Source organism: Sceloporus occidentalis, unplaced genomic scaffold, assembly GCF_023333645.1.
Source record: "Sceloporus occidentalis isolate IW3139 unplaced genomic scaffold, rSceOcc1.0.p SCAF_7, whole genome shotgun sequence".
Classification (NCBI taxonomy): domain Eukaryota; kingdom Metazoa; phylum Chordata; class Lepidosauria; order Squamata; family Phrynosomatidae; genus Sceloporus; species Sceloporus occidentalis.
Window position 1 is genome coordinate 89,311,435 of NW_028316987.1, and position 14,924 is coordinate 89,326,358.

At 41.0% G+C, this 14,924-nt stretch overlaps 1 protein-coding gene across 6 annotated transcripts in view; it reads left to right on the forward strand.

Moving 5' to 3' along the window:
• Positions 1 to 14,924, forward strand: part of LOC149310073 (xylulose kinase-like) — a 124,174-nt gene that overhangs the window by 26,127 nt on the left and 83,123 nt on the right. For all 6 annotated transcript variants that reach the window (XM_089533632.1, XM_089533631.1, XM_089533633.1 and 3 more), the window contains 3 exons: positions 11,221 to 11,339; positions 12,202 to 12,283; positions 13,049 to 13,089. In XM_089533632.1, the coding sequence (XP_089389758.1) occupies positions 11,221 to 11,339; positions 12,202 to 12,283; positions 13,049 to 13,089 (242 nt within the window). The remainder of the gene's footprint in view (positions 1 to 11,220; positions 11,340 to 12,201; positions 12,284 to 13,048; positions 13,090 to 14,924) is intronic.

Sequence of the window (14,924 nt, forward strand, 5' to 3'; positions counted from 1 at the left end):
CAGCCCCCAAACCTGAGCCATTACTCCGGAGTAAAAAGAAAATCTGGGTTCTTTTTGCACCGCTGGAGTAACATTGCAAGTGTGCCAATGGCGCACTCATGATGTAACTGGCATGGCACGATGTGCAGATGCTATGTGTCCATTACATCATAATGGCGGCAGCACGTTTTAGGGTTAGGGACCATGCGGTTGGTGCGCAGTCCTTAAGCCTAAAATCGGCGCCAGCATGCTGCTTTTACACGGCACCTTTTCACTCCCCAAGTCTGTTTTCAGCTTTGAACTAACAGGTTAAAGTGAAACTACACAGCAGAGCTCCAGCGTGGCTTAGTGGTTTGAATGTTGGGACTACGTCCTGATCAATTTCTTGCTCAGCCATGAAGTCCAGTGAGTGATCTTGGGCAAGTCAAACTCTCCTCTGACTAAATCTTGTCAAGAAAACCCCATAATAGGTTCACCTTCGGGTCACCATAAGTCAGAAACAATGAAGACATACAATAAAATATCCATTTTTATTCCACTGGACATCTCTTAGTGTTTACATGTGATGTTTGCAAAGATTATATAACTTACGTGCCTGTCAGGGGCCCCACACACACTGCATAGGCAAACAGTTATACGTAGATGCTGGTCTTGATCATCTTGAAATGACCACACAATAATTATTTTGAATAGGATACGATGAAGAATAGTAGCATGCCTCAGGTCACCGAATAAGATTAATGGAAAAGCAGGTACTGTAGTTTCTTGAAGGTAGTTTCATGTGTCCAAATGCAATACTCACTATGCTACTGGGGTCTGTCTTTCAATGGAAATTAAGATGCACATCCTTTTTCCGTTGGACCTAAAGTGTCTGTATTTCTACAGATATGTAGAAATAGTTTTAAAAATCATTCTCAGAAAACTAGGCAGTGGAGAATAGCAATGGAGTTCATTTCTGGGTCCTTCCTATTCCTCTGACCAGTTGTATTGAAGTTCATGTTGCTAGGCTTTCAAAATAGCAATAATGGGCAGTCAAAATTCATGACATGTGGGGTTTACAATCAGAAACCAGTATTAGCAAGTTACAGCTCTGTTGAAATACCACATGAAAGCATTGATTTCAGTTAACCTAGCCATGCATTTCTCCATCCATTATAAAAAGGGACACCTAGCAACCCAAGCTGAAGCTTCTTGGAGGCTGAATTTGCTTCTTTCCTTGAGAAATTTCCATTTCTTTTAATTTTCAGAAGTAAGGTTTAAAAAAACAAAAGAAGAGAGGGGAAATTATTAATCACCCCCCATAGAAACTGATATGGATACAAGTTGTTGGAGACAAAAGTATTCACTAAACTCACAGGTGCTATTAATAAAAAGAAATAAAATGGACAAGACCTGGGAAGAGATAGTAGTTTACTGAAAGGCACAGGAGCCTCCAAAAGGCAGCAATAACATTTTGCCTACATTGGAGACTGGAGCTCCAGTTGTGACTTATGAATACAAAATTCCTTTTAGTCAATTGAAGGATTCTGGAGACAACTGCTGTTTACCTTGCATGCTCCCGTAGGATCAGCTAGGATAGCATCCACTTTTTCCCTGCTTAGGTACTGTTTCTTTCATTTTTTACTGTTGATATTCTGCTGCAGCCCGACACCAAAAGTCTGTCTCTCTCCAGTGCTCCTTAACCATCCCCTGAATTCTGATGATGATAAAAAAAAAACTTCTAGCTAGAGGGAGGATGAAGAGAAAGGAGTGCATGCTGCGCAAAGGAAAAAAAAAAAAGATTTTGTGAAAACCAGCTTCACTTGAACCTTTGTTAATTGAGGTATGCATGTAGTAGCAGGATGGACAACTGCCAGCTATTGGAAGAGACATGTTGTTGTTGTTATTGAAATATTCATACCTCACCCTATATCTCTGGGTGGCTTACAAAAAGCATTGCCAAGAAAACTAGCGCTCACATGGGCTCTTGCCATTCCCCGAGTCCCTGAAATTTTAACTTTTTAAAAAACTGAAAAATCTAAAAACCCAGAAATACTTTTCATGATGTTTTATGCCCAAAGTAGGCAGGTTTTCACACCAGGAAGTAAGCCAGAGGTTCACTTCCAGTTTTAAACTACTTGGTTTAAAAAAGGCCTCTCTTCTGCCTAGAATAACTGAATGTGTAACCTAAAGGACAAATACAAGTATAGTTGGGCCTCCGCATTTGCGGCTTTGACTTTTGTGGATTTTGCTGACCATAGAGTTGTGTTGGAGGACCTACAGATTACTAGAAAAAAACTCTTCTCTAGGCATTTGTACATCAACCTTTGGCAGATGTTGACCACAGAGATGCACTGGAGGACCTAGAGATTCCTAGAGAGGAGTTCACTCAGGTAAAAAGATAGTGTTTTTTTTAATTTGTCTTTTCCCATTTTCATGGGGGTCCTGTGCCTCTAACCACAGTGTATGTGGAGGGTCCACTGTAATTTCTCTGAATAAAGGTAATTCAAAAAGTCAGCCTTAAATCTCTTTATAAAATATATGTATGTGACTGTATATATGTGTGTTTATATATGTGTATTTACATCCCTAGTTAAAGTCATATTATTATTTATACTTTGCTAGTACTGTATAAAATGCTAGTTGTATTCTTGGACCCCCTTGAGTATCAAATCGATCATGCTTTTCACTAAGATACTTTTTCCATCCTGTCCAGTAACTGAGTCTCTCCATTCATCCCCTTATTGAACCAACTTTTCATCCAACCATTGACCTCTTCTCTGCTTTTGTCATTGAACCGTGACCTGTGAGAGTATTAGATCCCTTTCTGTTCAGTATCTGGGCTGAGTATCCAAGGAACTGTAAATGATTGGAAATGCTTGATGGGGATCTTTGGAGCTGTGCCATGGTTTAGATTGAATGAGTAGCAGAAAATGTATCTCTCTTTCTTTTTCTCTATTTGTCTCTCAGACAATGTATAGAGATAGCAGGAGGTTACAAACCAGAACTCAGTGGTTGTAAAATACTGGTAATTGCTTTCTGATTTGGCAGCTCAAGCAAGCCACAGGGCATTATCCCACCAAATGTAAGAAATGTATAGTCTCAGTGGTCCCAGGAGCAGGAGAAATAAGGTTGTGCGTAAGCCCCCCCCCCCCTTTCTGAAATTTGTTTCTTTATTAAATTTCCCATTAGCTGCATTTTCCCACCAACTGGGAATCAAAGGGGGTGGCTGTGAAAATATTTCAAGTAGCTACCTATAAAACCACAGCAATTTGAATATTAAAACGTGTTGCTTTGCTGATGCTCTTCATTCACTTTCTAAAATCCATAAGGTAGCTACTAAAATTCATCAACTTGTATGAAGGCTATGAGTAGGGTTGTTGACATAGACTTTTGTTGGCTTTAAAAACAAAAGGTTTATAATTATGAGTTTAGCTGATCCAGTCTCAGGAGAGAGTTGCTCAGGCCCCATTCCCACTGGTGGGTTTGCTCCTGAAGGAACTGGGAAGATTCGGGGGCCCCCTCCTGAATCTCTCCATTAGTAAGTGCCCACTACAAGAAGAGAGGCATTTTAACCCGAATGTCTTCTTCAGAAATCGGGGTTTACCATGAAGGTGCCTGTTGTCAATCAAGTGATCGTCATAGGTGACGTTTGCAGCACTCTTTGGGGCAGTGGAAGTGTGCTTTCCCCTCTCCTTTTTTTAAAAAGCCAGGCACAAAATGCACCAAAATGCGCACATTTAGTCAAATTTAAAAACCTCTTTGTGTGTGTGTGTGTGTGTGTGTGTGTGTGTTGTGGGCATTTTCAACCCCAAAATGCAAGCTAATGCATCCTGTATCCCCTCCTCCTTGCCACCCTAGAATGCCTCTTACACATGTAATAATAATAATAATAATAATAATAATAATAATAATAATAAATTCCTCACCTCAGAAATGCCAGAAAAGGATGCGATTGCCATGCATTTTTTTTTTTTTTTGGCTCTTAAAAGCAATTCAGGGCTACCCCTGAATTCCTTAGAGACAGTAGCAAAAACATGTATCATTTTGCCAATTGGCTAAATTGACAAGAGCAACAAATGTAACATTGAATTGTAGCATTCCATTCGCAAGTCTTGCCCATTGTAACATTTCCCCTTTGCTGGGAGCGAGCAAATGAAAGTGAACCACCACAGCCACCCACGCTCTATCTATCTATATCTCTGCCTCAAGCAAAAACAATGTGCATATTTTGTCAAAAATAATTTTAAAAAATAAAAAAAAGGGGGGGGGAAGGTGCCTGATCATGCCCTGCCTGTGACCTGAACTGAACTGACCCCTTTTCTCTTGCTACATTCTCTTCAGAGGAGCTTTGCCATTGCCTTCCACTGAGGCTGAGAGAGAGTGACCTGTCAGTTCCAACTGACCCATGGAATCAATTGGGCTTTCTCCACTACCCCCTCCCTCTGATAGCCCTTTGCAGCCCCCGTCAGTCACCCTGATTTCCCCTTTTTGCCTCCTGTCACCCTTTCCTCCAGATTCCCCTTTTTCCTTCAGCTCTTTCCTCCTCCTCCTCCGATGAGGGGAGGGAATGCTCTGACCTCTGCCCGCCCTCTGACCTTAATCCCTCCCTGAATTTGCCCCGATCATGATCGAGGGCAAGTTCATATTTCGCGGAACCCGGGTCTTTTCAGAAAAGATGGATTTTAGTCTGAATCTCGATAGCCCGTGCTAAGGGGCATTTCCTTGTGCAAGCCTCAACATGGATTGTGACAGAATCGGGCCCAATATGAACTTCACGTGGAAGAATCGATTTCAAAACCGGGTTAAAAGGTAGTATGAATGGCCCCTCAGACTGAGGGCACAGCAGAAATCCTTTGAAAAGTCTTAACAATGAACATTGGCCCAATATGGAGTTGATGGAGAGAAGGTTAAGAGGTGATATGATAGCCCTGTTTAAATACTTGAAGGGATGTCATTTTGAGGAGGGAGCAAGCTTGTTTTCTGCTGCTCCAGAGACTAAGACCTGGAGCAGTGGATGCAAGCTCCAGGAAAAGAGATTCCACCTCAACATTAGGAGGAATTTCCTGACAGTAAGGGCTGTTTGACAGTGGATCACATTCCTCCCTCAGAGTGTAGTGGAGTCTCCTTCCTTAGAGGTCATTAAACAGAGGCTGGATGGACATCTGTCGGTGATGTTTGATTTAGATTTCCTGCATGGCAGGGGTTGGACTGGATGGCCCTTGCGGTCTCTTCCAACTCTATGATTCTATGAAGGCTTTCATAGCCGGCATCCATAGTTTTTTGTGGGTTTTTCGGGCTAGGTGGCCATGTTCTATAAATGATGTTACCTGTTTAGTGTTTCTCATTCTCTGAGACCAAAAGAGTGATACTGTACATCAACTTATATTATGTGTTCATGATTTCCTGGATAGTTATTGCTATTAGAAGACATTAATTCTGAATGAAAGGCTGGGAAATTTGATCTATGGGCTATTTAGCAGTTCAAATGATGCTGTGCAATTTTTTTTTGGTTGATGGTTTAGTTTACCATTTAGCTGTATAGCTGGTAGTGTTACAAGGCCTGCTGAGAGCTATTAAATTACATGACATACTGAATAAATACTCTTAGGCCTACAACACAAGCATTAGTGGACTGGTTTTACTGGTTTTGTTGGTCTGGAAGCTACATTTTGCAGAGAGATTAAAGAATCAGGCACAGATGGAGTTTAAAGATTGGAGCTGTTGTGCCCTTTTGCAAAGTGGCACAAGAGAATTCTGATTAAATGTTTCGCAGGGTTCAGAAAAGTCAGGGATTTCATCTCAAAATTGCCATATGTTGCTTTAAAACCAGTTGCTCATGGAATACATTAATCTGCTGACTTGTGGCCTTTCTTCATAGAAGTGGCAAATCTTTTTTCTAATTAAAAAAACCCACCCCTAGAAATAAGAATTCAACCTAAAGTAGAGTGTGTTATCTGGTTCTTAACCAGAATTTTCACTGTACCGGGATGGTGGTGGTGGTGGTCTATGGATACACAAAATGACAAAACCTATACGTGAATAGCTTTGTTACTTGGTGTAGTTTCGAGTTGTGTGAGTGTTTTTTTAAAAAATGTGTGAAGTAATTGGAAAGCAGGAAAACATTGGAAGGCAAGAACAAATTTACTTTTTATACAGCAGTTATGCAGAATTTTGCCTGTACATTTCCCTACCTTTTCCCTTATACAGTATTGCCAAATCTAGTCTCATCTTTTTTTTAAATTAAGAAATGGAAACATGAAGTATCAAGAGAAGGGCTGGAATATATGGGAGGAGAAAGAACTACTGGACTCTTCTATGATGCCAGCTTTAATGGATGTTGAATGTCTTAAAGCCTTTAAGAATCCATTTTCAAATTTTCTGTTCTACAGTGGTGCCTTCTGAATGTGTTGGGATGTAACTCTGGAATAAATTGGGGCAAATTGGCCCCTAGACCCCTCATTGTTTACCTCACTGTATATCTTAATATATATTTAATTCTCATGTATACTCAGAAGTATGTATGACTTCAAAGTGGTTTACTCCTAGGTAAGTGTGAATAGGATTATGACCCAAGTAATCCACTTTAAAGAAAGCTACAAGAATACCATATATCTTCCTGGAGTCTTGTAAAACAAGATTCAATTTATTACACTTGATCAATTCTGTTTCATGCAAATCAATGCATCTAATTAATTAGGTGCTACTAATTTGTCCCATGATTCTGTAACAGAAATCTACATCATTCTTGTTAGCTTCTTGTAGACTCACTCAACTCTCTCCCTGTAGTCCCTCAGCATAATCATCACTCTTAAATGCTAATAAATGATGCTGATTTGGATCAGCAGGGACAGAGAGAATTTTTAAAGAACAGAAATACAATTTACACGTGTCCCATTGCTTGGTCAGTGTGAGATTTGTGGGTGACTACAGCTGTATTTCCAAGGTTTTACTTTGGCCAGTCACTGGGTACTTATTATTCCCTATGGATTAGCAATCTGCTGTGTATACGCATGTATAAATCTAGAAATTTCAGTCAGAAAATTGACCCACAGCTCAGTGTAAGTGTTATACCTTAACTCTTATTTAAAAAGGAACCATCCCCTGGTGAAAGGCAAGAGTGTAATCTGTCTTGGAAGCACTAACATCTCCCCCCCGCGCTCTCATCCATCCAGCCTTCTGGGTTCCTTGGCAGCGTTTTCCTTTGTTTCATCCTTTAAATCCTTTGTTACATGCCCCTAATATTTAACCTTGAATTATCCATGGGTCATATCAAAATCTGTAATTTTTGTCCCCAAACCTGTTCTCGACTTATACATGAAGTTGACTTACAGTTGAATATACAGTTGGCCCTTAGTATCTGTGAGGGTTCTGTTATTGAGCCCCCCTGCAGATGAAAAACTTGCTGTACCTCAAGTCCCATGGTTTTCAGTGGTAGCGCATGCTTGTGTAGCTGCTCTGCCACAGCTGCGTGCATGCATGGCCATTAGGGACAATAGGGCTCACTGTCCACAGATGCTTAAATCTGTGGATGGGCAAACCCATGGTTGGGGAGGTCTGACTGTATACTCATTTCACAGTTATGGGTCAGACTGTTTGTCTCTGCCTGCAGTGCATTAAACTGCATGTGTAGACTTTATCCAAAATGCATCAGTCACATTCCTAGGAAAAGATGATCAGAAGCAACAGACTGATGCACTATAAGAAAGTGAAATACAGGCAAATCTCTTCCTCTGCATCAGAAGAAGGGTTAATAGTTACAAGTGAGTGATGCACATCAAGGTTTCATAATCTGTGTGCTCCTGTGACATTGTCTTCCACAGATTCACCTATATGGTCCAGGTCACATTCCAGGGTAGACGCCTACCTTGGAACCTGTATGGGATCTATCCTTAGTTTGCCCTGCTTTCTGCTCTAGCTAGACTTGTGAGTATAGGAAGCTAATACAAAAGGAAAGTTTAGTACTCAGTTTTGAAAAACAGGCTTGAATCAATTCTGATGGTTTTTGATATAGTTATCCAGATATATACACTGTGCTCATGCTTCATTCTGCCTGCATGGTTCCTTCCATGTTGGCCTCTTCAGATGCTCAATGTGCCTGGAAAGGAATCCGATTCTAGTTCCAAGTTGGCTGCCAATAGTTACTCCATTTCCCCTCTCACTTCCGTTCATCTACCCCCATTGTTTTATACCTATGATGATGACCCTTGTAGGAAAGAATTTTTAAAATCTGTGCAGAGTTCTTGATATATATCAGGTGATGTTAGAGAATGGAAATTAGGAGGTGGATATTTTGCACAGAACTGTAGTGGCCTAGGTATGTGATTATTGTAAAATAATACATCTATGTGGCAGCTGCCTGGTCCATATAGTGCTCATAATCCTTCTAGCCCTGTTTTTCAACTGAACAAGAGCCCATGGAATGATGCCAACCCACTAATTGCTTCCTGGTCCGTGGCAAGGGAGCCAGTTCAGCCTCACGCCAATTGGCAGCATGCTTCAGTGTCTCTTTCCTCCAGAGCAACTGGAGAATTGGCAGGATCCCAGAAGAAGAACAGATTTAGAGCTTCTCTGTTTAAGAAAAAGGAGGTGGGGGAGAGAGTGTGTGAGCCCCAGGGAAATTATAGTCCTAGTTTTTTCTTCTTCTACACCTTGGAAGATATCAGATCAAATAACTTGCTTAAGGAAAATGGTGTTATCAATTGTTGTTTCAGATGAGGGGAGACCAAGAGGGAGAGGGAGAGAGTAAAATAATTGAAGGTGAATGGTGAAGAAAAATGTTAGAAGGGAAGGAAGGGAAGAGAGAAAGAAGATAGGTGGCAAGACAAAATCCCACACAAAGTTAAGAAGTAATGTTTGACTACTTTCTGTCTTGTAGGAAGTAAGCTTCTGAGGTTTAAATCAACCTGCTAACTCCAACTAGAGTAAACTTTGCACAACTTACTGGTTACAGCCACATAGAGGCCAGGATCAATAGGAATTTGATAAGTCAACACTTTGCAAGTTTCCTTGATTCAATGGATCTACTTGAGTAATGATTAACAGCTGGGTTTAGGCCAGAGGGTATTGTTAGCCTTAACATCTCTGTGTCTCACTGTCCCATGCTTTCTTCTATTCCTGTATTTCTTTTCTACATGTGCCAGCTGTCCATTTTTTTAGTACTGGTCACTGGAAAATCATTGTCAAAATTTTGTCTTCTGGGAGATGTTAGGGATGTCTTCTTAATTTTCGTCAGTATGCATACACATTGTCAGGATCCTCCCCTCATAGGCCACCAGGGAGAGCTCCTATGCTGAAGAGATATGGGACTCCATGGAAAATTCAGTAGATCTACCACTGCAAACTCATAAGAACCTGCTATAATGTTAAGGCAACCCAATCTATTTGGTTTCACAGACATGCCCTTGCTCCACCTCAACGGCTGCTCCAAACATATCCTGAGATATTTTCACACTACACAGTTATAGAACTATGATTCCATACACTTCCATGTGCAAGATCCTGGGATTTGCAGTTTAGAGAATAGTACTTAAAATTATCTGCCAGAGAGCTCTAGTGATTCATCAAATTACAGACTTCTGGATTCTATAGGGCTCCTGAATGTTGCCTCAGGTTTTGATGCTTCTTTCCCCAAGTGCCAGGGAAGTAGCAGGCCTGAGAGGAGCCCAGATTTGATATAGGAGTGCTTGTTTGTCCAACGCGGCTTTTTCTCCAAGGTTTCCTTGAGAGGAAGAATCTATTGAAGTTGAGTGAGGAGTCAGGGTTGAACTGTGAATAATGCAGAACTTTAAAAAGTTACTGTTTTGGACAAAAGACATGGGCTTCAGTTTTTCCTCGGTTCATGTGTTCGGGTCCTTTCCCAGCTTTAAACAGGGCACAACTTACTGGTTACAGCCACATAGAGGCTAGGGGTCTTCAAGTTACATGTCTCTTACCCAGGTTCCTTTAAGTTAAGTGTCTGGGTGTAAGGTGGATGTATATTGATAATGAATGCAGATTTTCTGTGAATGCAAAAAGATGAACGCAAAAAGCTACTGCCCAGTTTCTATTCCATCATTCCCTCCACTCCCTCGCTAGATAATAAGTGCTTCTGAATCATCACTTTCATCATAAATAATCTGTTTAACTCTCCCTCTTCTACTTAAAGCATCCAGAGTGGCATACATAATCATGAAAACAGATAACAATCAGTAAAAGTGCATGTGCAATTAATAATTTCGAAAAGCAATAACAAAGAAGGCATAATACAGCCAAAATTTAAAGTGACCAAAGAAAAATACTATCATGGCAGTAACCTACCCTGCACTTGCCTCTGAAACAGAATGTTATGCTAGATATGTATTTTTAATTTGTAAGAGAATGTAATATGGAAATGGGTCTTTTGGGGTTGGGAATGATTTCTTTTCTTGCTTACCTTGCTCGGCACATCTACTTTTTCACATGCCGATCTGCAAGATGAGGGGCACTTCTTTTGTACTCACACTTTGCAATGCACTGCAAAGAGAGATTTGTGACTTCTGTGGCTGCATTTTGCCAGTATTAACAGTTTTCTTTTGCAGAAGAGGATCATTGTTTATCAACTGTTGTTTTCATGTTACTGCTTCAAAATAAAATCTAGGTATTCGTTGCACCAGGTTTTGGCCTCTGTTACACAGCTGTACATGGTGTTTTTAGTCTCACCATTGATATCTTTTTCTTTGTTTAGTTTACCTTTGAATGTTATCTCCTCCTCCTCCTCCTCCTCTTCTTCTTTATTAATTAGAAAACAGAATTAGGCTAATAAGTAGAATAAGCAAGATAAGTGATGGTATTTATTTTATTTAAAGCATTTATATATCTTCTCTCAGCTCATCAGAGTCCCTGGGGGATGCAAAATGGATAAAAACATTTAAAACAACACATAGATTAAAAAATAAAATAAAAATAATTCTTAAAATCATTTTAAACCAAATAGTTAAACAGCCAGAGGAGTTTCAAAGGTCAAAGACCAAAACTACTGTTTTGCTACCCTATGGAAACTGAGAAGAGATGGAGTCAGCCTAATGTGCCTTGGCAGGGAGCTTGTCAGTTGGGCTCCTGCTACAGAGAAAGCCCTGTAACGTAGTGTACACCCCATTCTACTCTTGTGGGGGTATTGGAGCGCTGTTTTAAAAAGCAGTGATGTGTTGTAGTAGTTGCAATAGATGTTGTTCAAATAAACAACTTGTATTGCATAAACCGTTTTTCTCACATTTGAAACAAAGGATCTGTTTTCTACCTCAGGTTCTGGCATGAATTTATTAGAGATCTATGAGAAAGCATGGAGTCCAGCCTGTCTTGATGCTTGCGCACCTGGATTAGGAAAAAAATTGGGCCGTCCTGTACCATCTCATGAAATACTAGTATGTACCTGTACTGTTATGTTGTACTGATATGTAGTGTATACTGGTATATGGTATGTATTGTTGTGCATGCTGCTCAATGAAGCTGATGGCACTTGGGAAAGAGGAGGACCAGATTACTGGAGGATAGACACAATCAAGAAGGCCACAACCCTGAGTTTGAAGACCTTAGCAAGGCTATTAATAATAGAGTCTAATACAAGTCTCTCATTGACTGTAAGTCAAAGCTTACTTGACAGCACATAAAAACAGCAGCAACTGTCTAGTGGAGGTCCAATTAGAGATTAGAGTTTTTGATAGGCATATCTTCTATATGCTATAAATGAGAACTGTTTTCAGTTGTCATTTCCTTGTTGTAAGTAACCCAAAAAACAGTATGATAATTGCAAATGTTGATTCTTGTAATGGAAAAAAGGCTGTATACATCAAAATGATCTGTTACCAACACCGAAGTGGATATGTGGTCTTTCAGAAACTGATATGAAGCAGTACTTCAAGCAGTGTCGTATATGAGGTTTTTTAAAAAATAAAAATGCTAGGTTAAGAAAATTACCTATTTTTTGCAATAAAGTCTTAGTAGTAATACGAGGTTCTACAAATGTGTGCCATAAATTCTCAGGCTCTCTGTCTTGTCCTTCCCCCAAGAATCCTGAGACTTATAGTTTTGTGATCTTATTGAAGCCTACAACTTTGGGGTGAGATTCCCAACCACCTTCTATTAATGAAATTTCCTTGCTGAATGTCATTAGATGGATTTATAGAATTTTGTGAGTATTCTGTGAAAGAAGCTTAATTTTACTGGTATAATTCTCTTTAACCCCTATCTCCACCTAACTTTGTTTCATTTTGCCCTCAATTTTAGGGTTCCATTTCACCATATTACATTCAGCGTTTTGGGTTTAATCCCAATTGTAAAGTTGTAGCATTTACTGGAGACAATCCAGGTAAGAAAGTTTAAACAGTTTGTTGGTAGAACACTGAATTTGTAAAATATAAAATGTATTTCATATTGTCCCTTGAATACTCTTCCTGAAGTGTCATATATGAATTCAAAATAACCTTGACAGGCTGGAAAGCTGGGCCAAAACTTACAAAATGAATTTGAACGGAGATAAATGCAGGGTACAATATTTAGGCAGGAAAAAATGTACAAATATAGGATGGGAGGCACCTGGCTTGAAATCAGTACATGTACAATATATCATGGAGAAGATGGACTAAGTGTGTTTTCTGGTAGAACACAAACCAATGGATTCAAATTACAAGAAAAGAGATGCCAGCTAAACATTAGGAAGAACATCTTAGACTGCCTCAGAAAGTGCTGGACTCTCCTTCTTTGGAGGTCTGGACTCTCCTTCTTTGGAGATTGGACAGGCATGTTTCAGGAGTGCTTTAGCTGTTTATTCCTGTACAGCAGGAATGGACAAGATGGCCTTGTGCTCCCTTTCAGTTCTGTGATTGTATTTCTAGAAATCCTCTTTATTCTAAAGATAAAGGTATTGGTGCCTGATAGAATGCAAGCATCCCAAGAAAAATAGGTGCTTGTCAGGCCTGCTAATATCTGTGCGACATAATGATGCAATTAATGTCTTGAGTCCCACTGATATCAAAAGAAATCTAGTGCTCTTGCAGTTTCTGGTTTTGTCCATTGTGTGGCATTTTGCCTGAAGGCTGATCTTTAAACTGGACTTCCTTATTTGCCTTTTCAGCATCTCTGGCGGCGATGAGACTTGCAGAAGGGGATGTTGCAGTAAGTCTTGTCACCTTCACTCTGCTAATCAGAGATGAAACCCTGAGTCATATGCAGTAGTGTCTTTAGGTTCCTCATGATACATGAATGGCTGGAATATGTCCTTAATTAGGTCCCTTTGGATCCATTTGACTTTGATGGAAGAGAGATAAGCATGGCCTTAATCATCATAATCATCATGAATAATCATTAAATCATCATAATTGTCAACTATTATGATAATTAATGATTTGTATCTTCCTTTTCTTCCAAAACTGGAAAGCAAGGTGGCTCACTGCAAGATTCCAGAGATCAATGCAAGTAAAAACACAAAAGCTGTACTAGCAAAACCCAATATAAACAAATCATAATATTAAAACACAAACCCCACATTGATCAAGAAGTACAGCACTGCCTCATTAAAGTCCCCTTCCTTAGAAGCCAGTAAGTTGCTAAAGGCCTGAATAAAAAGGTTTTGGCTATGAATGAGAGGTCAACTGGGAGGGGATCAGGCTCAGCTCTCTTGGGCAGAGGTTTCACATCCTGAGGGCAGCCACCCAGAAAGCACTTTCCCATTGATATTACTGTCACCTAAAGTGTTTTACTTCAACCTGTTCCTATTCTGACAAATCTAGAAGTGTTGCCTTGGTGCATAAGAACACCTTGTCTTTAACCAGGAACCATGTTCGTCAAACTTCCTATATCGAGTGTATTTACCTGACCCTGAGGGCCAAAGACAGTCTAGGGATTCTATTGGTCTATCGGCCACCCCGTGCGCTAACAGACTCCCTTAACGAGCTGACACAGTTGGTCTCGGAGCTGATGCTGGAGTCCCCCAGGCTTCTGGTCCTGGGAGATTTCAACATCCCCTTCGCGGCCAACTATGTTCCATCCGGTGCGGCTCGGGAATTCATGGATACCATGACAGCCATGGGCCTGTCTCAATTGGTCTCGGGTCCGACGCATTCTGTGGGCAATACACTCGATTTGGTCTTTTGTACGGACATGTAAATTCCGTGGGCAGAAATTACTAATATTTCCGCTCTGTCATGGACGGATCATTTCCTGGTGGAGGCAAAAATCAGGGCATCTACCCAGATCCCTCCCGGGGGTGGCGGACCTATTAGAATGGTCCACCCTCGAAGGCTGATGGAACCCGAAAGGTTCCAGGAAGCCCTAGAGGGGTATATGGTTGGAAATGACGGCGATACTGTTGATGCCCTGACCAACATCTGGGACATTGATCTCTCCAGGGCTATACACAGCATCGCTCCCAAGCATCCTCTCAGGCCTGCTTCCAAAAAGAAGCCCTGGTATACGGAAGATCTCCGGGCAAGGAAGCGGGTGCTGCGACGGCTAGAGCATGTCTGGCGGAAACACCAGCGCTTACCCGACAGGGCTCTCCTAGACCATCTTTTGGAGGACTACGGTGAGGCGATACGTGCAGCTAAGAATTCGTTCTATGCTGCACATGTCGCGTCCACGGAGTCGTGTCCAGCAGAGTTGTTCAGGGTTGTGAGGGAGCTCAGCTCCCTCCTGCCCCGAACCAGATCCTTGAACCTTCTAAGGCCTGCTGTGACCAATTTAACAACTTCTTCATGGATAAAACCTCTCGGATAAGTGAAGGTCTTGATACCAGCATTAGAGCAGAGTCCAGAGTAGAGGCATCCAGAGCTTCCGTGAACTCGATTGTACTGGATCAGTTTGAGCCTGTTAGTACTGAGGACGTGGACAAGATCCCTAGAAGTGTTAGGAAGACAACCTGCTCTCTCGATCCCTGTCCCTCGTGGTTAGCAGCTCAGGGGGGACCGGTAGTAACTGCAACGTTACACCGGATTATTAATACATCCTTGAGG